Source organism: Microcaecilia unicolor, chromosome 11 (genome assembly GCF_901765095.1).
Source record: "Microcaecilia unicolor chromosome 11, aMicUni1.1, whole genome shotgun sequence".
Classification (NCBI taxonomy): Eukaryota; Metazoa; Chordata; class Amphibia; order Gymnophiona; family Siphonopidae; genus Microcaecilia; species Microcaecilia unicolor.
Window position 1 is genome coordinate 52986823 of NC_044041.1, and position 23401 is coordinate 53010223.

A 23401-nucleotide genomic window follows, 5' to 3' on the forward strand; every position below is an offset into this window, starting at 1 on the left:
GAAGCCTGAGACCTAGTAGAATGGCCCTTCAGCCCTTGAGGCACCAGATGATTCTTGCAGATGGACTTGATAACTGCCTTGATCCACCTCGCAATGGAGGCAGAGACCGCCTGGCCCTTCCGAGATCCATGGAAAGAAAAAAAAAAAAGGGAGGATAGAGAGACGAAATTTAGTCCTCTCCCTCAGGTACTGGAGCAGCGTCTTCCGGAGATCCAGCTTGTGGAGCCTTCGAATTACAGGAGTGGAACCCTTTGTCAAAAAGGAGGGGAAGCAGTCCTCCTGAGTCATGTGGAATGGAGAGATCACTCTTGACAGAAAGGAGGGAATTGTACACATGGACACCGAGTCCTCCGTGAAGGAGATATGGGTCCCAGCAATACAATGCCTGTAGCTCGGCATAAGCAAAGGGAAAGCCACCAGACACACGGTCTGGATAGTCAAGTCCTTGATGGGAGCCAAGCACCAGACTGAGGGTCCTGCTTGGGCAGATGCATACTGGATTGTTCCAGGGAGCTCTTCTGCTTATGCTGGTGATGTCATTAGTAGAATTCAGTTTTTCTCTACGTCCACCTGTAGGCGGGAGGGGAACATACCCATTCTTGCAGAGTGGTGTCGCTGACCAAAGAAAAGAAAATTATTCAGTAAGACATAATTTCTCCTTTCCACCCCTATCTTGAAGACATACCTAGCCAGTCAGGTTTTCAGGATTACCACAATGAATATGCATAAAAGAGATTTGTGTACAGTAGATTTCTAATAAATGCAAATCTATCTCATGCACATTCACTGTGGTAATCTTGAAAATCGGATTGGCTAGGTGTGCCTTCAGGAGAGGGGTGTGAAGCACTGATTTATAGCCATAGATGGATTCTTTTCAGGTTGTGATACGTTTTACCAAAATGGCACAAAGATTTATTTATTTATTGGTATTTATTAACCGCCTTTACAAAGATATTCATCCAGATTATCCAGCATCACTCTACTTGAGCTTTAGGCCCAGATGCACTAAACTTTAACGACCCTTTAACGAAGAATTTTCGAACCGTGGCATGCATTAAAGGCCATTTTCCGACGACGGTAGCAGAAAACGAAAACGGAATGCAGATGAGCAAATTGTGTAGAAACCCTATTAAAACGAGATGCATCAAAGTTTTCCGACTACCCTAACGCTGGAAAACTGCCGTAAAGCTAACGACAGGTCTGTACCTGTCGTTAGGGCTGTCCGACTAAAAACTTTAATGTAAAAAACAAACAAAAAAAAAAAGCAAGGGGATGAAAACGCGCATCAGGGGCGTCTTTTATTGACGCCCGAGGTCGCTGCTGCTCCCCCTGCATCAATATAAAAGTGGACAAAAAAAGGTTCGGGAGGGGACAAAGGCGTTCGTCAGGAGCGTCCTTTATGGACGGCCTTGTCCCCCCCTCCCTGCTCGCCTGTGGTTGCCGCTGCTCCCCGCTTCCTCCCCCAGCATTAAATTAAAAAACAAAACAAAAATCAAAGCTTTAGGATCCCCGGCCCCCCTCCCTTCCTGTCTCTCAACTCTTTCTCCACACAGCCCCGCCTCCCGCCATCCTCCGCCCCGTGCCCCGCCCCTGCCGCCCCCCTGAGGTCGTCGCCGCCGATCCCCCCCTCCACATTACCGGGCCCGTGCAGCGCCCCCATCGGGGGTGGGCCCAGGTCAGGGAAGATGAAGGAGAGAGATGTCCTGAAGACTACAATGATCTGATGGTCTTCTTGCTCATGCAGCGCCTTCATACAGAGGTGAGAGGCGCTGCACGGGCCCGGTAATGCGGAGGGGGGGCCCGGTGGAGGGGGGGATCGGCAGCGACGACCTCAGGGCGGGGGCGGGGCACGGGGCGGAGGGTGGAGGAAGGCAGGGCTGTGTGGAGAAAGAGTTGAGAGACAGGAAGGGAGGGGGGCTGGGGCTCCTAAAGCTTTGATTTTTGTTTTGTTTTTTAATTTAATGCTGCGGGAGGAAGCGGGGAGCAGCGGCGAACACGGGCGGGGGGGGGGGGGCAAGGCCGTACATACAGGACGCTCCTGATGAGCGCTTTTGCCCCTTCCCGATCCACGTGTTTTGGGTTTTTTTTTTGTTTTTTTATGTTTGTGGCATGCGCAGAGCAGCCAGCATAAGGCTTGGCTGCTCTGCGCATGCTTTAGGGGCCGATTACCGACGGGGATTCCACCAGTTTGATGCATTGCACTTTCAAATACCGCACCGAACATGTGGGACTTGTTTTTTTGGTGCATTGTTCGTTTTTTTTAAAATTCGTTAAGGACTTTTACGTTTTTGATTTTTTTCACGTTTGGTTGACGCATTTGGGCCTTAGAGTCTACCCACAGGTTCCATCACCATGCCCCTCCTAATTACTGGAGTGTGTTTATATCTAAGCCCTCATTTAGTCCTGTTAAGGATGGAGGTATGAAAGGACAGGAATGTAATAGACAAGTGGTTGAACCTCATACACAGACTGTTTGACAGGATGCCTGCTTTCATTCATTAGCATCTGCTTCAGAATCCTGTGGAGAGAGAGATCCTGCTGTACTGGGTTCAATTTCAATTTTTAATATCGCTCTGTACCCACTTTGTGAGTTAAAAAAATAGCAGATGTATGGGAAGGTACATAAAAACCTGATGATTGCTGGTGACTTCCCACTGAGTAATGCCAACAGGTTTGCTGCCTAGGAAATTCCTCTGAATAAGGTGTTCAGACCCACCTCAGGGTCTTGGTGAACTTCTTTTGTGTAAGCAAAATATATCAAATATTCCATAACCAGGATTCTTGGGCAGTAGGAATGGATCATGTTCTCTCCCTCCCATCTGACACTCCAGAACTGCCACAGGAAATTGTTTTTTTTTTTTTTAAACCACCTTAATATTAATGAAATTAAAACCCTTTCTTCACGTGAATAAATGTGCGCACCCTGAGATTAGTCAAGAAACAGTGTTGAGGAGCTTGTGATAGTCTTACATGAGCAGATGTACATATACCCTAAATGGAGGGGGGGGGGGCTTTGGTACATTTGGGCTCCTGTTATCTTCTCTTTCTTGCTTCTGTCAAACAGGACTCTCATTATCCACTGGACACTCCTCTACCTGTACCCTAATCTTGAAATAGCCCTCCTAGTAACACTTAGCACCTGAGGCTGCCTTTGGGTGGGCTTCTCAGTTATTTCTAGCTTTTTGTCTCTTCAGTTTGCTTTTTTGTGCTTGGTCACCTGCAGAGTAGAGATGGCCTGAAAAGCTCAGGATGTGGTAGTGTTTGTTTGCATGGCATTTTTATTGCCCAAGGGTGCAAGAAGGAAATGGATGAACAGGCATTGCTTTGCATTTTAGACTTCATAGCTTGGAGGAAATAGTTGCTTATTTAGGTTGCTTCTCCCTCCTGGTGGCACATTATGCTACATTTTAGTGGCTGGTGTTTCAGCCAGAGTCAAAGTGCCTCTTTAAATATTGAAGGACTGCTAAACCGCAGCTCAGACCTTGCCATAAAATTTCCATTAGAAAGGGGAAAAATAGCCATTGACAGGGAGCTTGAGCCATTATTGTTATTATTTCCACTTGAAAATAAAAATGAGCTGCTCGTAAAGGGCTAAATGGCTGAAGTGCAGAGGTAGCCAAGTTCTGTGAGGTGCTGCTACTGAGGACTGCCTTTTAATGGAGTTATATCTGAATCAGTGATGTGCTCGGCTAGTTTTTGCCGCATTCTGGGAAAAAAGGGCTTTTTTTTAAGGGGCCGGAAAATGGACGTGTGGCAAAATAAAAACCAGCTCACATCCATTTTTGGCCAGAGATCTTACCGCCACTCATTGACTTAGTGGTAAGGTCTCACATGCTACCCGGGCGGTAGGCATGCAGCGCGCATCCACTGCCGTTTACCGATGGGTAAGTGCCACGTGGTAGAAAATAGAAAATATTTTCTACCGTGTGTTTTCAGCGCATGCCACATTCACAATTACTGCCCGGGGCACACGGTAGCCAGGTGGTAATGTTGTATTGGCACGCTCTGGATACACGTAGGCCCTTACACACCTTTGTAAAAGGGCCCTTAATAAACCAAAGTGGTGAAAGAGGCACAGAAGCGCTGAATAGTAACTGAGTTTCCTATTTGAACTGTTCTTTTCTTTTCTTGGCTGAGTTTTTCTATTCAGTCTTGGTAAGTGCTAATGTCTATTATTGTATAACTGTAGTACAAGATGTTATAAAGCTGATTAACTCAGGTTATATGTCTGCACTGGGAGAGATAACAGGATGGGGCTGTGCCAGGTTGGCCGGCATCATAGTCAGTCGGGGGTGGGGGGGAGGTGGATGCTAGACCAGAGAAAAACAAACATTTGCTAGTGGATAGTGAGCAAGAGTGGGGCAAACATAGTCAAAACAGCTGTGGGAAGAAGCTCCAGAGGAGGGCAGTAGAATTTCCCATTAAAGCATCAGAGTGGTGATGAAGCTAAGAGTGGAAATGACATTTCAAGGGTGGGGGATGTGACATGACAGTTCCCAGGTCTGCATATCAGAATGCACAATTTGGTTCCAGTTGAGGCATAGTAAGTTTTACTGTAAATGTGGGAAACAGCTTCACAAAAAGTGCATGAAGGCATCCAGAACCTTTAAGTAAAGGTAGGGTCTAAGGGCCCCTTTCCTTCTGATTGCACGTTTGTTCCCCAAGGTTTTTATTCTTAAGAAAACCCCCAAACCATATGGCATACAGCAGCTTAAGTCATAGAGATCAGCTGCTTTTTTTTTTTTTCTGTTACTGTTGATTTGTGTCCCTGGAGCAATATATTCAGGCAATGAGATTTCCAGCCCTGTGACCCAAGGAGGTTAGATTGAGAACAGGAGATGGCATAAGCCTATCTATCCCGTTATATGGGCTGAAGCCAGTAGGTGGAGCTTGCTGGAGGTAGGCGGAGATTGCTACAGTTTTTGCTCACGTAAAACAATAGCAAACACTATTGAAAACAATAGCAAAATATTATTAGAAATAACGGACTTCCTATGCGTGACCCATCTGTAAAAGGTCAAAAGCTGTTCCAGTTGGAGAGGCAGTGCCTTAAAAGGTGGAGGACAAAAAAAAAATTTTGTGTACTTATTTGACAGCTTTTTAATTTATTTGAAAGTTTCCCATATGTAGATATAAATATCATGAAATAAAAATTGAGTATCACTAAAACAACTTAAAAAAATGATTGCAGCTGCTGGAAACAGCAGTAATAAACTCTGTATTTTATGCTAATTTTTCTACACTGTTCTATACAATACAGATGGCCAAATTTAAGGTAGGATATCCTGTTTCCTAATGGGTTCATCTTAACTGTTGCTGTAATCTGCCTTGGGAAGCCTGGTGGTATAAAGATGGAATATGTTGAAATTAAATGGAAGTAAAATTAAACTCTCCTTTCATTGGGGCAAATCACGTCTTCACTTCTGTTTTGTAGAAGTTTACGTTTTAGATACACAAATTGATCTGTTTTGAGCATGTTTCAGGGACAAGTGTGGGGGGGGGGGGGCAGGGTTATTGGGGGATTTATTAACCACCATTATGAAGAGATTCACCTAAGGTGGTGTACAGCAAGTACAGTTTAACTTAAAACTTTACAATTTGGTTAACAGCATAACAATAGTTTTATAAGTCAGAATAAAAATAAATATTTTGTTTCATGCAGATTTCTTTTGTTTAAACATTACTAAATGGGCTATAAGCCCCTAATGTAGTCCATTTGTTTTTGTTTATTTTGTTCTTGTGATTTATTCTGTGTCAGAACTGAAAACTCTTATCTCTTCTATCTGGTTGATAATAAAAGGAGCTCACTGTGAACACTATCCACCCTAAAAGGTTGTTTTGTGGCTGTACTTAAGGAATTGTGATATTGAATAAATAAGTATATGTTTTTTGTTGTAGTCATGCATTCAAAGGTTATATAATCTTTTCATGAAAACCAGTTAAGCGTTTAACTTATTAGTGGAGCATAACCACAGAGGCAGGGTACGGTCGCATTTTCAATATGGTAATACTGGAGTCCAGCTAAGGAACCGGTTATTTTGAGTTACTGGACCAGACTTGCTTTCCTTGTGCCATCACCATCCAGCTGGATAGGCAGTGTCTTAAAAGGTGGAGGATAAAGGATTTTTATCTGGGGAGGGGGTGCGCAGCGGCAATCTGCCCCTGGTGGCAACTGACCTAGGATCGTCACTGCTTCCTCTGTGTACATCCGTATGCTGCACAATTAGCATGTTTTGAAAATATAAGTGAGATTAAATAAAAATGCTACCAACAATAAACAACGACAACGTGGATAAAACAGCTCATAGGCTTGCTTGCTTTTGTTTTTGGTGAATGGGAATGTGATGTACAAGAACAAGAAACATAAGCATATTCTAAAAACATTGTATAACATATAAGCAAAATTAAGTAATTAAATCTCAATTAGGCCTTATCAGGCAGGAGAAGTCAGCTGAGGGATGTTCTTTGGCTGCAGAACCCCCCATTTTGGGGGCACCCTTGCCATCCCTTGTGTCTCAGTCCCCACCTTCAACAAACCTTTACTCCTCCCCAAGTTTGCCAGATCTAGGCAGCTTAAAAGGAGGAGGGAATTTGGGGAAATAGTTCCAGCTTTTAGGACATGGGGTTGAGGATTGGTGCTATTTTTCTGCTTCAGAGGGCTTCTGTATTGTCTAATGTGACTGGCATTGCCTTGTTGGGATGCATTTAACAGTGATTAGTGCTTTAGTGACTCAGCATGTTGCACACCAGCTTCTTAGCCATGTGCTCCTGTGGCTTACAGTGTTGGTTAAAAAGATACACTGCTTCCTGTGGTTTTGGTTACGTTAGAGGTTTGGGGTAGAGCAGATGACTTAAGCTATAGAAAGTATAGATTTTCTTAAACTTAAAAAGTTTGAACTGATGGAATGATTTTGTAGTGGGTGGGAGTGGAATGAGGGGAACAAATATTATCCTGGAATCTGAATTCTAATAATATAATATAGATCTCTGTGTTCTTTCCCTGTTCTCATCGCCTCCCCCCTCCCCAAATCCCTTTCCTCTTTGGGATCTCTAGATTATAACCGTAATCAAAATTGATCCTTTTGGGAGGACAGTAGCATGTTATTGATTGAGTGGGATTTATTAATTGCCTTTATGAAGAGATTCACTCAAGGCGGTGTACAGCAGGTACAGCTTGACATAAAGCATAGTTTTGTTAGCAACGTAACAATAGTAAAATGACCATATAAAAGCATAAATACAGTGAATGAGTTAAATTTGGATATGGCAAGTTAAATCCTAGAAATAGGAGTATCCTAATATAGTATCAGAAATATACACATTTAACAGCACTGTAAAAGCAACCATATAACAGAAATATGATAAATGTCAGCTGAATACGAATGATACCATAATAGGTAGCATGGAAGAACATTCGTATAACATATATATGATGTGATGTCAGCAAAATGTAAATGAACCACTTTAAGAAAAGCATTCGTTAGCATCATATCTATATTATTTGAATGTTCTAACACTGTTCATACAGTATAGTGAAACAGCTGGGGGGGGCAGTACAGTTGAGATATATAGATGGGATAAGATGGAAGTACAAAGTCAATTGGGATAAATGGATGGGTGGCTAAACTGAAGGCAGATTTACAGGTACAGTTGAAGAAGATGTGAAGGACTGTCCAGATGTGGAGTGAGTGCATAGTCAGTCACCTCATGTATTAAAAGCTTGAGAGAAGTGCCAGGCTTACACCTGCTTCCTGTAGTCTTAAGTTCAGCGTAGCCCCTCTGGAAAGGGAGTTCCAGATTGTGGGGGCTACTCCTGCGAAGCCCAATGGGCAGATCCTCTAATTGTATGTTCTTCACTATAAAGATGCTCTGAAAGGACAAGGAGGTTCTTCTCTCCATCACTTTAGTATATTCGTTGTTGAACTTCAAATATATTAAGACTAACTCACCCAGTAAAATAACACAATTCTTATTATAGCCGTAGAGAAAAAGAAAATGTTGAATGATCCTTCTACCGTGCTGCATTGCTGAGCTGGTACATGTATGAGCTTGGTATATTTCTATTTGCCAAATAACCTTCTCTTAAAAAGTATTTTATTGAAGTGATATAGCACTGTGGGCCATTGTAAATATGTACCAAAGAACGATTTTTATAGTACCTTTCATAGACTATATAGTTATGTGTTATTTTGATTGATTATTTGGGAAATTTAAACCATTGAATCTGTTGCAGCTTCTAGGATGGTTTGTCTAGGAGAATAACTAGGCGATTGCTCCTGCTGTTGACAGGAATGATCTGCAGCTCTCCCTTCCACTTGTACCTTATTGTGTTGAAGTTCTGCTATTGCCTTCCTTCAGGGTTGCTTTTTTTCAGCCTGGCTTGGTTGTGAGTGGCCATTCCGCTGGAAGGCCAGTGTAGGAGAGAACCGGATCTCTGTTATTGTCTTAGGTCAGGGTGAGAACCAGGTCCCTGCTGGAAGGGCGAGGAGTTAGTGAGCACCATTTGGTTCTGCAGGGTATTGGGGCCTGGGGAAAATTCAGAGGAGAAGCGTGAAAGCCATCAGATGTTTGGCCACCTGGAATTTTCAAAGGTTACATGGAGCTGTCCAGAGGTCACCGTGGGCCCCTTTTACCAAGCTGGGGCAAAAGGGAGCCTGCACTGGTGTCGGCGCGTGAGGCCCCCTTTTACCGCCGCGGGTAAAAAAGGGAAGTCTCTCTTTCTTGCAGGAAATGGCCATGTACCCATTGAGGTGGCAGTAATGGCTCCCGTGCTAATCTGGTGGTAACCAGGCAGTGCGCGGTACTGCCCGATTACCACCGAGTACACTCCGGTGCTACAAAAATTAATATATTTTTGTAACGCCGGATAGGATGGCGCGCTAGGGGTGAGAAGTACTTCCTGTTTAGCGAGCAGTAAGCCCGCATTGGGCTTACCGCCGCTTAGTAAAAGGGGCCTTGTGTTAGTTAAAGAAAAATCCTAGGGCATGAAGGAGCTTGGAGAAGAGATGACTGAGACGATGTATGGTAGAAGTTTATAACATCATCAATGGTGTGGAATAAGTTATTAGGAAATTAATATTTTACTATTTTAAATAGTACTCGGAGCAGGAAGCACTTTATGAAACTAAGTGGTGGCAGTTTAAAACAAATTTAACACAATTACACCATGAAATTTGTTGCAAGAAGATGTAGGTGGTTATTAGCATAGTTGGGTTTAAATTTTCAGGTTGATTAACAATTATTATTCAGGTGGCTGTGGGGGTTGCCATTTCTTCTTAGAGTGAATAGTGGGGAAGGAGGTCTTCCCTTTAGGATTTTCTGGGTGTTTCCAAATGACCCAGCCTGGCAGGTATCAAAGACAGGATTCTGGATAAGAATGCATCATTGATCTGACCCAGCATGGCATTACTTATGGATGAGTCTTTAATTTACACTTGGGCTCATTTTCAAAAGAGAAGGACGCCCATCTTTCGACATAAATTGGAAGATGGACGTTCTTCTCCCAGGGTCGTCCAGATGAGTATAATCGAAAGTCGATTTTGGACGTCCCCAACTGCACTCTGTTGCAGGGTCGGCCAAAGTTCAAGGAGGGCGTGTTGGAGGCGTAGTGAAGGCAGGACTTGGGCATGCCTAAGACTTGGATGTCATTGACCCATAATGGAAAAAAATAAGGACGTCCCTGGCGAGCACGTGGACGTTTTCACCCGGACCTGTTTTTATTACGACTAAGGCACAAAATGGTGTCCGAACTGACCAGATGACCACCGGAGAGAATCGGGGATGACCTCCCATTACCCCTCAAGTGGTCACTAACCCCCTCCCGCCTTCAAAAAACATCTTTAAAAATGTTTCGTGCCAGCCTCAGATGTCGTACTTAGGTCCATGACAGCGGTATCCAGGTGCCTGGAGCAGTTTTAGTGGGTGAGTGCACTTCAGACAGGCGGACCCCAGCCCCCCCCCCCCACACCTGTTACGTTTGTGGAGGAAACAGCGAGCCATCCAAAACCCACCGTACCCACATCTAGGTGCCCCCTTCACCCGTACGGGCTATGGTAATGGTTTACAGTTGGGGTAGTGGGTTTTGGAGGGGGTTGGGGGGCTCAGCACACAAGGTAAAAGAGCTATGTAGACCTGGGAGCAATTTATGAAGATTCCCTGCAGTGCTCCCTAGGGGTGCCCGGTTGGGTGTCCTGGCATGTGAGGGGGACCAGTGCACCTACAAATGCTGGCTCCTCCAACGACTAGAATGGCTTGCATTTGGTCGTTCTGAGTATGGACGTCCTTGGTTTCGAAAATCGCTGAAAATCAGAGATGACCATCTCTAGGGATGTCCATCTCTAAGGACAACCAATTTAAGGATTTGGACGTCCCCTGATGTATTGTTCGAAACGAAAGATGACGTCCATCTTGTTTTCGAAAATAACGGGTTTCCCCGCCCCTCATTGGGACATTTTGCGAGGACTGTCCAAATCGAACGTGGAGCGTCCCTTTCAAAAATGCCCCTCACTGTGACACTCTTGCCTCCTTTGCCTGGTCTGCATAGGGAGTAACTCTGAGGTTGGTGGGGGAGAGAAAGCATATGAACGGATCTTCAAAATATTGCTATTCCCTGGTGATGGGAGTCCAGCAGTGTAGGGGAGGATAGGGATGTGTTGCAGAGAAGATTAGAGGGTGTCGGGCTCTCCATGAGTTAACAATCTGGTAAAAAAATGGATTTTGCTGTACATGTCATTCTTAACAGCAGCTTCTAATCTGTTCCAATTAGCTGGCATGAAAGGTTAATAAAGGACAAAAGTAGTCTCTCTGAGGTGTGTTAGGAAGACCGGATGCTTAAAAGAGGTTATTCAAAGGAGTGGCAATGTTCCCACCTTACTGTGAGCAGTGCTGGTAAAAGAAGGATAGAGTTGGGAGGGTTAAAAATGTTTTGGTTGTGTTGTCAGTTACCCTTTTTGAATTGTCAAATATGAAAAGTTACTAAGCTGTTTTTAAAAGCCTTAGCGTCCCTTACGGTTTGCTTTATTTGATATACCACCTTTCCTTTTGAAATTGCAAGGCGATGTACAATTAAAAATTAAAATCAGACAAGGAAAGAACCTCTACTTCAACTCTCTTTCCTCCATTTTTTCCCCTCTACTCCTTTCTGTTCTAGTGTGGCTGTTGAACTTCCTATTAAAACAATGGAGGTGCTTTTCCAATTTCTTTGTTTTTAGTCTGTAAAACCGCTCGTACTGCTTTCTCAGCCAGAGCGGTCTAGCAAGTTATATATACTATAAACTATACTAAAGGCACACCAAGGCCATTTTTACTGCAGCAATAAAAATGGGCCTTTACTTAGCGTGGGCTCCACTGTTCTGAATGAATGAGATGTTATCCCCTCCTACCAGCAGATGGAGGTAGTGGAAACTGAGTTCTACCAGTGACATCACTGTATAAGCTGTGGTGCTCCTTGGAACAGTCCAATATTTTTCTCTACCTTCCAGGAGGTGGTAGGTCTGCTGTTGGTGCGGCCAGAGCCCATTTGGACTTTGGCAGAGCAATCATTCAGGGGGCTTTGTGTTCTCCCACCCAATAGATCTGATTTGGTAGATCCCAGTCATTCAGAAAGTGGAGCTGACACAAAGAAAGGGGGCTTTGTGTTCTCCCACCCAATAGATCTGATTTGGTACATCCCAGTCATTCAGAAAGTGGAGCTGACACAAAGAAAGGAGAAATTATGTCTCTCCCGATAATTTTATTTTCTTTAGTCAGCGATACTGTTCTGAAATTCCACCCATGAAAGACCTCGTCCCGGGGTTTTCGGTATGCTCTGTGTTCTCTTTCAGTTCTTTGGGGAAAAAAAAGCCCAGTTATAATTCTGATTGGCAGCCATACGGGGTTCCCATGAGATGCCTATTCCCTGATATATGCAGGGTAGCGAGTGCCACTCTGTGGTGTTTTGCTCTCTTGCTTATCATTGTAGCTGCAGTGGTTGATGGGGCTGGGCGCGTTACAAAGGTACTTCTGCACCATGGCTTAAACAGTGATGTCACTGGTAGAATTCAGTTTTCTCTACCTCCATCTGCTGGTAGGAGGGGATAAGAACGCATTCATTCAGAACAGTGTTGCTGACTAAAGAAATTTCTCCTTTTCCATTTTTTGTATCAACGGCTATGCGCTAATGTTGCCATTAGCACGCAGCCATAACAAAAAAAAAAATTAGTGCATGTGCACTTAACCACCACCCATTTTGTAGGCAGAACAGGCTCACATGCTATTTGTATACTAACCTGTCAGTAGCTGCACTAACTGATTAGCGCAGGAATTCAATGCCCACTCCCTGTAACCTCAGTGGAAAAGTAGCAAATATTTTTTAGTGCATGCTGATATGGCAATTACTGCAGGACGCCAGAGCGTGTCCTGCAGTAAGCGAATAGGAGCACTTACCGCAGTTTAGTAAAAAGGCCCCTATGTTAACCAAAGCTCCACCAAGACCAGCGGGTACCTGCTCATGATCCTGGGACAAAGAAAGCCTACAATCCTGTAGCCCAATGAAAAAGATTCTATCCCTCTCTAAAATATGGTTCTTTTTTTTATTTTTTTTTAGTTTTAAAATTTTTTATTGAAACTCAAAGATACATATTAGCGACAGTATTGTTGCAAACATCAATAGCTCTATAGCAGGAGCATAATAGTAATCAAATAACAGTAAAGCAACACCTGTCATACCTATTCCCCCCCCCGCCCCCCCCCCTTCAACAAAACATCCCCCCCCCCCCCCAAAAAAAAAAATATGGTTCTTAATCATTAGTCTCTAGAAAAGTTACTTTTTTTCTGGAGTCTCTTGACTTGTAATTTACAGGGGGTTTTTTTTCATAAATGAAACTGTCAAATTTCCTTCTGAAGTTACTTCATGGTATAAGTGGCTCATGAGTGGATTGTAGCCAGGAGCTTTTCAGATAGTCATACTGGTCCTTCCAGGCATGCAAATTTATTGCACGCGTATTCATTCTCGATAACCTGAAAAGTGAATGTGGGATTACCAGGACAAATCTGGAAAGCCCTGCTCCGGCTGCTGACTACAGTTGAGCTGAGGCCCTTGGACTGAGATTGAGAGCATGTACAGTACTGGGGTGGAAAACACCTGCCATCTCATCTAACAGCACTGTGGGTCATGATGACAACCACAACCATGATGTGCCGACAGCAGGAGAATTAATGCATCTGTTAAAACATTACATAGGATGAGGCAGCTGTTCTCCTTAAAAAAAAAATGTGAAAAAATAAGAAAAAAATATGTAAAAAAATAAAATAACTACACTATACAAATCTGTTTACAAATGTAGCAGTCTTTCAGTTTAAGTAATCTCTCAGTCTCCTTCAGTTAGCTCTCACTGCCTTGCTCTTCCACTCTTTCTAGTATTTGGGAGTTGACTTGAAAGAAGGATGCACAATCCTGAGCTCCATTATGAGTCCCCATGGAGGTCTTTATACCCTTCCTCAGCTGCTGATGCTTGGTCTCATACTCTTGTTTCCAGTTTATTATCAGCTAATACAGTCCAGTACCTCTCCTGGGCTGGTGTTAATGTTACACCTTTCAAATCTTGTTGCACTCAGATATCTTAGCTCGCACATTGAATTTCACATGCCAGCATATTTGTATCCCTCTGTACAGGCATGGACTCCTGCTGTGTGTTTACAATAATTTGGTGGCCTTTTCAGTTCTCAGCTCTCATTCCTTCTTCCAGGTCATTGGCATTTCCATTAAATACCAGCCCAAGCAGTGATTCTTGTGTCCCACTTTCACAAGCTCTGCCTTAAAGCTGCAGTGCCTAGAAGCAATAGGGGACTCCTGGCAGTTTTTTTGAAACCACAAAAATATACTTTAAGCAGCATAGAATCAAATGTAACAAACAGAAGCTTAATAAAAATATAAGATATGAACATGGCTTTCTGCTTAGGTAGCGTAAAGAATTATAAATGCTGCCTCTCTCTCCCTCCCACTTCCCTGTTCACATACACCCTTCCTAGCAGGTCTATTGAAAATTGTGTTTAATAGAAGCTCTGCCTTCTTCTCTTGCTGGTCTCTGACTGTGAGGTCACAAATGTTGGATTGTGATGTCATTGAATAAAATGAGTCAAAAACAAACAATACATACAAAATGATGTAGAGTCCCAGGGGAATAGAAAAGGATCAGTGTGCACAATGGCGCCAGTAAAATAGTTTGAATTTAATACCCTGTTGTATGAAATTGGTCCAGTTATCTTTTCATTGTCAAAATGTAATTAAGTTTTCTTTTTCGTATTGTTTTACCCTTTGCAGAAGGATGCGGCATTAAAACCCCAGGAGCGGAAGGAGAAATGGGAGAGGCACCCAAGCAAAAAGCCCAGAGAGTCACAAAACTGCTTTTCAGCCGAAGCAGGTGAAAATGGACATAGGAACGGTATGAGGAACTCCACAAGGGAGCTGGACCGGGGCAAGGACCGAAAGTTCCCCCTGAAAATTTCTAAACAGGTAGGACTGGTAAACCATTTGTTTGTTACTTTTTGAGATAGGAGATGAGAAAAGGCCTCTGTGTTCATTACCTAAAACATCTAGGAGTCTAAAAGTGAGTAGCCTACATAAGGGGGTAGATTTAGGGAGGGGAAAAAAGTTAGGCATTTAGAACTGATGGGCAACAGCACAAGACTCCTAAATGTAGGCAAACGAATGACAGACCTAAATTCAGGAGTTAGCTTCTTTATTCTTTCCAGCTCAATGGATGTTGGAAATAATTATACAAACGGGTCGATTATGTCTGTCTGTGGGCAAAATAACTCCAAAAACTTAATGGAATGAAACTTGGCATGTGGGACCCCCCCACCCCACCACCAAATTGAGTTTTAAAAATTGATCAATTAATCCATGGGTTTCAGAGAAATAAGCCCCCCCTTTCCCCCCAAATCCCAGTACATTTCCATAGAGAAGGAGTTCCAGGGTCTGCAGCATAGAAACTTACCAACAGTGAAATACAGCAGTTACAGATTTCTCTTTTCACATAGCCTCTCCCTTTCCTCCTCTCTCCCAACACACCCAAACTGACCCCACCCTAGAAACACTATACCTCTATCTACCCCACTGCCTTTCAAACTGTCCCACACTTCCAAAAACTACACAGAGAGGTTGGAAAGAACCCTGTGAGCTGCGGTCTGCATGCGTTCCTCACTTGTTCGGTTATTACCCTCTTCATTACCAATGTCAGCGAGCCTATTTAGTAAAACCACATGGACATCTTTGGTAAATTATCACCTTTTCAGTATGCATGCATTTGATAAATCAGCTCCTGGTTAGTAAATAAGCACCTTTTGGTGTGGTATCAGGTACATTGGCATCTTTTCAGTGTCATCTGTGTGTTGTGTACACCTTTATAACACCAGAGCCTTTCCAGCTACTGTCATGTAGAGTCCTCTGATGCTTGGTTAGCCTGTAAGCAGCATTCATGTGAATTTCAATGCCAATGCAGTGGTATTTCATATGGTCCTTTTGTGGAGCATTTAACATGAAACTTTCCTGCCACACAAGTGCTGGGTTGGTCTAAATGCAGCAGTCTAAGCATCCCCAAGGCAGTCTGAGTTCAATGTTATTTTTTTTAGAATCACGTATGGAAAGTATTTGAAGTGCCAAATGTGAAACGTGCATTTTGTGTTTATTTTGCTGTACTGGAGTGAGTCTCCATCTGTAACCTTTGGAGCTGTGTGTGACACCAGATGGATAGGCAGATCTCATTGCTCTGTTAATTAATGGTAAATGTCTGTGCTTGGTGGGTTAAGTTAAATGCAGATAAAACATGTATTCAGTTGTTTATCAGCTAAGCAGGCCTGGAAATGATCATTTATGCATTTTTCAGTTTCTGCCTTTTCCGAAATGGCTTTACTTTTTGCAAACATTACCTCTGCGTTTATTACAGAAGGATCTGAAAGGCCTCAACCATCTACTCTCCCATTTTTGCTAGGCCCATAAGAAACCAAAGATACAATTTTCTTTCTTGATGGTGGGTTGGAGTCGGGGGGGGGGGGGGGGGGAGACACTGGGGCTTCCCAATATGAAACTATATTATCGGGCCAGTCTCTTATTCCATTGGAGTTAAAAAGCGCATTTTATGCCCCTTATAACTTTTACTCTTTGGTATAACAGACATACCCTTCTCCCTCAAGCTTTTAAACGGGAGCGCATTGTTTCATCTGGTGCAAGATGTGTGGACTGCGCTTCTTAAACGTTTAGGGGGGGGGGGGCCCTTAGTCACGGATCAACTCTTTATAAGGGGAAATGTGGCCTTTGAACCGGGACTAGATAATACTATTTTTGCTTTGTGGGAACAAAAAGGTATATATTTATTAGAGCACTTGTTGGGCAGGGAGGGTGACTTAATCCCGTTTGAGGAGGTACAAGTTTGAGTGGGAGCCACCTGGGGTAATAGGTTTGCTTATTGCCAGGTCACCACATTGCTTCTTTGGATAAAGGGCTCTTAACCCATTATGTGGGAGACCGAGTCTGAAGATTTTTTTTTTCAGGAGATATTTGAAGATGAGATCTCAGTTTTGGGACTTCATAAGTCCCTTAGTAAGTAGGAGCCCAAAAACAATTTAGCAGAACTAAGACATAGAGGGGAGAATGATTTGGGAACCCCTTTACCAGAGTGGGACATACTGTCAAATTTCAAGAGTATTCCAGCCCTCAAAACCAATGCGAGATTGAGGGAATGATATTACAGAGTTTTGTACCGGACTCATTTGGTTCAGCTACAGTTGTTCTGCATGGATGGGATACATGACCCTCTTTGTCCTAAGTGTTGTCAACCTGCTAACTCATTCTGTCATTCGTTTTGGACCTGTCCTGGGGTCCAAAGTTTTTGGGCCACAATCAGGAGATACATGATAACTCTGTCGGGAGAAGGGGTATCAGGTTACAGTGGAACATTGATAAACCAGGAGCCTTCCGGGGGATTGCACAAAGGTAATACCATGTTATTCCATAAAATGTGTTTGGTAGCACATAAATGTATTTTACATTACTGGACATCACCTGAACCTCCGGCTTATTAGCACTGGAGGAATCAACTGTGTTTGTTGCTGACATGGGAGGCTAGAGATGTGAAAGGATCACCTAAACATAAAAAGCGTTTTTTTGCTGTTTTGGGATCCTTGTTTACAAACCCTTAATCCACGGGGTCGGAGTTTGATCCCGAGAGCTTATAGGTTATTGTTCCTCGACATTTCCGCCTGCTAATGCAACCATATCCTTTACATGGAGTTTGTTTGGGGGGGGGGATTAGTTAGGTTTGTTTTCTTGTTAGTGGCGTGGAAGGTGATCCAGGCCTTCTGAGGCTGGCTACTGCACTCCTTGGGAAAAGGGATCAGGGGAGCTGGAAGGGTGGATGGAGGGGAGAGAATTTTGTATTTATCTCACAATTTCTGATATTGTTGTTTAGTTAAAAGGAAACAACAAATACCCTGTTGGTTTGTTTACTATGTTTATTTTCAATACAATTGTTTAAGCATACAAATTTTCAGTTTCAGCATCTGTTCAGCAGAGAGGAAAGTATATCTCTAACAAGACCATATCAAGATGTAACCCATGTTAAGTGCTTTGTGGTGGTCAAATTAACTTCCTGAATCCCCCTTGAGATATGCATTAACCCTTTAAATAAGCTCAGCCCTGTTAGAGGAAAATCTGGGGGTTAAAGGGGTCATGTCTCTGTGGACTTTGCTGTTCCTGAAATGGTCCTGCAGAGCCAACGCTATTATATAACTTTTGCTATAGACACAGTCAGGAAACACCTTTTTGAAGCCAAGGTCCAGTTTATCAGGGAGGAGAGAGGCACAATTGTATTGGATGAATTACAGTTATTTTCAGTGGATGGCAGTAGTAGTATTGGATTTTTGATAAAGGACCTTACTGTGGTACAACCAAAGCGGTTTACTTTCCTGTCTCTAGTGGGCTCACAATCTGTTTAGTACCTGGGGCAGTGGAGGGTTAAGTGAGTTGCCCAGAGTCCCAAAGAGCCGCAGTGGGAATTGAACCCGGTTCCCCAGTAGCCTAATTGTTAGATAAGGAGCATTAAGCTGTACGCACGACTTGGCGCCAGGCCGTGCTCACATTTTTAGCGAGTCCCTCAGGAAGGAATTTACTGTGCAGAAATATGCTTGTCAGAATGTACATTCATGTAACCGCACTGCCATTTAAATCCTTTGTTAATTAAGACCTTGGCTATTATTCATCAGTGCAAGCCCTGAAGGCTTAACATATAGGTTTGTATTGCTGGGAGCTTAATTTCTGGTATGTGGTGGAGTAAAGTTGCTAGCATTAATGTAAGTTTCTGTGCTGGCTTTATGTGCCAACGTGACTTACCTGCAATTATTTTTCTGGCTTACCTATTTTTCCCGGGTGGGGAAAGCAAGCAAAAAGTGGACCCCCTTTTTGACCCCAAGCATTTTAAAAAGTAGGGGCAGAATGGACTCCTCCACCTCCAGTATCGTATTAAAAAAATATATATGTAACAGATTGAGAGGATCCAGTCAAACCCCCTCCCCTCCAATAATTTTAAAAAGAGATGGCCATCTAGCCCAGTAGGAAGAAGAAGAGAGACCAGGAGGCTGAATATTAAGTATCAATATAGCCAGGACTTAATATTAATTTATTCAGTGAATCCTCATTCAGTATTCGGTACTGATGTCCTCTCCCCTTCACTCCTTGCTTTCTCCTCCTTCTCGCGTCTTTTCACTGCCATTCTTTTCCTCTTCTCTCTTCTCTGTTCCATGTTTTCCCTCTTGTCTCCACTTCTCCATCCCCCTCCATTCCTTGCTGAATTATGTCTGTGATGTGTATATGTATCTGGGAACGGTTCTTTAGTAAATCAAACTAAGCATTGAAATGGCAGCATCCTGCTAATCTTTGGACAAATATACAAAGGAGTGATTTAAGGGCTCTTTGGGAAACGAGATTAAGTTGTCAGTGAGGAGGAGTTCTAATATTGCACCATGCTTGTACTTGTAATCATTCCCTTGTTAAGATGCTTTGTCCATTCTGCAATTTAATGCATTCCTTTGTAAATATATGTCATTTTCCTAGCCCAAAATTTAATGCTATACTTTGTTATGGGTTTTACTGGGAGAAGGACTTGGAGGTTGGAGATTAGGAGGGGATCAGACCACTCCAGGCCTTTGTATTGCTATCCTCATCTCTTTCTCCCTCTATCCCCTCCCCCTCATTTCTTTCTGTTCATTCCATCTCCAGACAGGGCAGATCAAATTAGGATGTAATAGGAAGGATAAAAGTTCTGCTGGAACTCCTTCCAAAGAAATGCTTATTTCTCTGGAATCTCCAGTCAGATTGGGCCAACCTCTAGGGTTGGAAAGAATAAAGCAGGCAAAGTGACTTCAGATAGAAGTGTGTAGTAGAGGCAAACATAAGTACTAAAATCTTTTTCAAATACATTTCAAACATAAAGTCCATAGGAGAGTCAGTTAGACTGCTAGATGACCATGGGGTAAAAGGAGCACTCAAAGAAGTCAAGGTAGTAGCAGAAAAACTAAGGTGTGCTAGCGTTTTTAGCACATGCTAATAATTAGCGCATGCTAATGCTAGAGACACCCATATATTCCTATGGGTGTCTCTAATGTTAGCGTGTGCTAATTTTTAGCGTGCATTAGAAATGTTAGTGCGCCTACAGCACGGCTTAGTAAACAGGTCTCTAAATTAAATCTTTGCCTTTGTCTTAGCTGAGGTGGATGTTGGAGTCATAACTGCACCAGAAGCATGGAGTCAAAGCAACTAAGTAAATCACTGTAAATCTGGAAGATGTAATAGAGGAAATTGAAAAAGAGTAGCAAAGTACCAGGACCAGATGGTATTCACCTCAAGAGTTCTGAACGAATTCAAACACAAAATTGGTAACATTCATCTAGCATTCATTTCCATATTACATATTGTAATTACTAAATCCTCATTTACTTCGTTATTACTACTTAATATATACTATCCCACATCACCTTTTTGTACTGTTAATCACAATAAGTTGTTAGCCGCATTGAACCTGATATATTGGGATAATGTGGGCTATAAATGAAATAAATAAATAAACATGTTACTAGTAACTTGTTTAGAATAGCTGCAGTACCTGAGGACTGCGGGATGGACAATGTGATGTTTACTTGATTACATACCTCCTGTAGAATGAAAATTGAAGGTGACTTATAATTCACCAAAGTCATAGTACAGAATACAGTATATAGTTCAGTGTGCCAAATTGTGAAAAAGCAAATAATATGTTGTTTGAAAGGAAACTGAGAGAGAATTTGGTTCCTGGTATGACGGTGTATTGAGTGTAGTTCTAGTGGTCCCATCTCAAAAAGGGATATAGTAGAACTAATAAAGGTTCAGAGAAAGGCAACAAAAGCAGTGCATTTTTTCTAGCACAAAAAGGTGCCGGTACTCAAATGCCAGGCCAGCCTTCAGGGGTGGGGTGATCACTGAGGGACCCATCCCACAATAGCCAGGCCCCTTGCAACCAGTCACAGAATCTATGACAAGGCAGAATTTGTGTGGAGAGCCTGAGCTCTTTCATTAAAACTTGGGGACCATAGGTCACTTTTAGCAGACAGTGGAAATTCAGTACCCCCAAGTACCCCCTCAAAAAAAGCCCTGAACAAAAGTAATACAGGGGATAGAACACCTGCCTTATAAGGAAAGGCTAAACAGTTTAAGATTCTTCAGCTTCAGGGGCGTAGCCAGACCTTGAGGTGAGAGGGGTCCAGAACCCAAAGTGAGGGGGCACATTTTGGTCCACCTCCCTGCCACTGCCGCCTTGCCGCCCCCACCCCCCCACCCACCTACATATCTTGACAGGCGGGGGTCCCCAACCCCCGCCAACTGAAGCACCGCCACTGCCGCCACACATGCCTTGGCTGATAGGAGACTGAAGCGCATTTTTCAGCGCATGCTCAGTTTCACTAAAACGAGCGTGCTGGATGAGAGGGGAAGAGAGAGCAGGGCAGGAAATGCGGCGCCGCCGGAGACCAGCGCTGGAAAAAACACTTCAGCTGGCAGGGGTTGGGGACCTCCGCCAGCCAAACCAGGGCATAGATCCAGTTGAGGGGGCCAGGCCCCCGTGGCCCCCCCATAGCTACGCCTCTGTCCAGCTTAGAAAAAGATATGATCGAAGTTTAATATCAAATCTTAAGTCAGGTAGAACGCTTAAATAGGGATCAGTTGTTTAAACCTTCAAACAGCAGCAAAACAAGAGGCCACTACATGAAACTAACTGCCAGCAGATTAAAAATAAATTGTAGAAGTTTTTTTTTTCCATGCAGTGCATAATTAAGCTGCAGAATCTGTTGCCGGAGGATGTAACGAAAGTGATTAACCTTGCAAAGTTCAAAAGAGATTTGGACAAGTTCCCGAAGGAAAAGCCCAGAAAAAGAAATTTAGCCAGATAGGCTTCGGAAAACCATCACCGATGATTGGCAGATTGGCTTTTGGGGATCTACCAAGTATTTGTGACCCCAGGGGGCTTATTTTCAAAGCACTTAGACATACAAAGTTCCATAGGTTACTATGAAACTATGTAAGTCTAAGTGCTTTGAAAATACACCTCCAGCTGGCCACTGTTGAAGACAGAAACCTGGGCTTGATGGACTTTAGTCTGACGTTGCATGCCTTATCCTATTTTGTTATGGAGTGCTCCTGTAGCTGAGCAGATTAAGAAGTTATGTTTGCAAGGCTTCAGAACCTTTTAAAGAGAAGATTTGGGCATTCTAGGATTATGCTTATATGTTGGCAGTATCCCCAAGCCAGAAAATCCCTGTAGGAACTAGGGGCAACGAAAACCCTTTGCCTGTACATATCACAATCTTCCTGAACACTCTTCGTGCTTTAGGAGAATAATTGTCATAAACAGTTGCAGGCAAACAAAGATGCATTTGTTTAGAAGCAAATGATGGCGTAAATAAGCAAGGAATATGTGAAGGGAGTACCTCATATCTTAGTAACATAGTAAATGACGGCAGATAAAGACCTGTACGGTCCATCCAGTCTGCCCAACAAGATAAACTCATTTTACATGGCGTGTGATACTTTATATGTATACCCGAGTTTGGTTTGCCCTTGCCATTCTCAGGGCACAGACCATAGACGTCTGCCCAGCACTGTTCTTGTACTAAAAGTTGTGAAGCTAATGTCGAAGCCCTTTAAAATTTACACTCAAGCCCATCCATATCTATTCAGTCACGATCAGGGCTTAGACCGTAGAAGTCTGCCCAGCACCGGTTTTGCTTCCCAGTTACCAGCGTTGCCACCCAATCACCGCTGATTCCGTGGATACATTCCTTCTAAACAGGATTCCTTTGTGTTTATCCCACGCATGTTTGAATTCCATTACCGTTTTCATCTCCACCACCTCTCGCAGGAGGGCATTCCAAGTATCCACCACCGTGAAAAAAATACTTCCTGACATTACTTCTGAGTCTGCCCCCTTTCAACCTCAATTCATGTCCTCTAGTTCTACCGCCTTCCAGTCTCCGGAAAAGGTTTGTTTGCGGATTAATACCTTTCAAATATTTGAGCATCTGTATCGTGTTACCCCGTTTCTCCTTTACTCCAAGGTATACATGTTCAGGTTGGCAAGTCTCTCGTACGGTTTGCAACGCAAATCCCATACCATTTTTTTTTTTAGCTTTTCTTTGCACTGCTTGTATTTATGGTGGGCATAGGAGACCAGCCAGGATATAGCTCCTCGCAGTACTCAGAGAATCGACAGAGCAATCTACACCTTCACAGGGCACTGAGGCCACGATCACTGTCGTTTTAACCACTCTATTCCTCTTTTTCCTCTGTCCTGAGCGGCTAGAACACAGAGCAGCTTATGTGACACCTTTTCTTCTGGTTTTGCTTTCTTGAGATATATTAGAACTACAGTCCACAGATGACCTTGCCATTCCATGAAGATAGGGATGGCTGTGCCCCTTCTTATGCACTGATTCGAGATGGCAAAGAATTCAGTATGGCTTGAATTACCCTCCAGGGAGCCTCGCAACAAAGGTCTCAAACAGGTGACATGACAGTTCAGTCCTCTGGTCTGTTAATCCAAGGCCTAAAAAAACCAGCCTTGGTCCAATCAATACCAATCAGTTTGCACTGTCAGGAGCTAATTTGAAAAAGCTGCCATAAGCCCAGGCTCAGTTCTTCAAACTCAGCTATGGGGAGTAGCATACCACATCACATCACACCTGGAAGAGAGGGGCTGGTCTGGTACCAGTCTCCCTCAGGATGAATTGAAATACAAGAACCTTCAGCATAGTTCTGGCCCAGGATTTGTTCAAATGTTCCCTGCGTGAATGCTTTCTTGTTGTCTTGCCAGACTGCCATAAACATATGAAGTTTTGTCTCCCT

The 23401-nt window shown here is 43.3% G+C and overlaps 1 protein-coding gene across 12 annotated transcripts in view; it reads left to right on the forward strand.

The window, feature by feature from the left end:
• FBRSL1 (fibrosin like 1) overlaps window positions 1-23401 on the forward strand; it is an 808371-nt gene that overhangs the window by 191271 nt on the left and 593699 nt on the right. For all 12 annotated transcript variants that reach the window (XM_030220293.1, XM_030220286.1, XM_030220296.1 and 9 more), the window contains exon 2: window positions 14300-14491. In XM_030220293.1, coding sequence (XP_030076153.1) covers window positions 14300-14491 — 192 coding nt within the window. The remainder of the gene's footprint in view (window positions 1-14299; window positions 14492-23401) is intronic.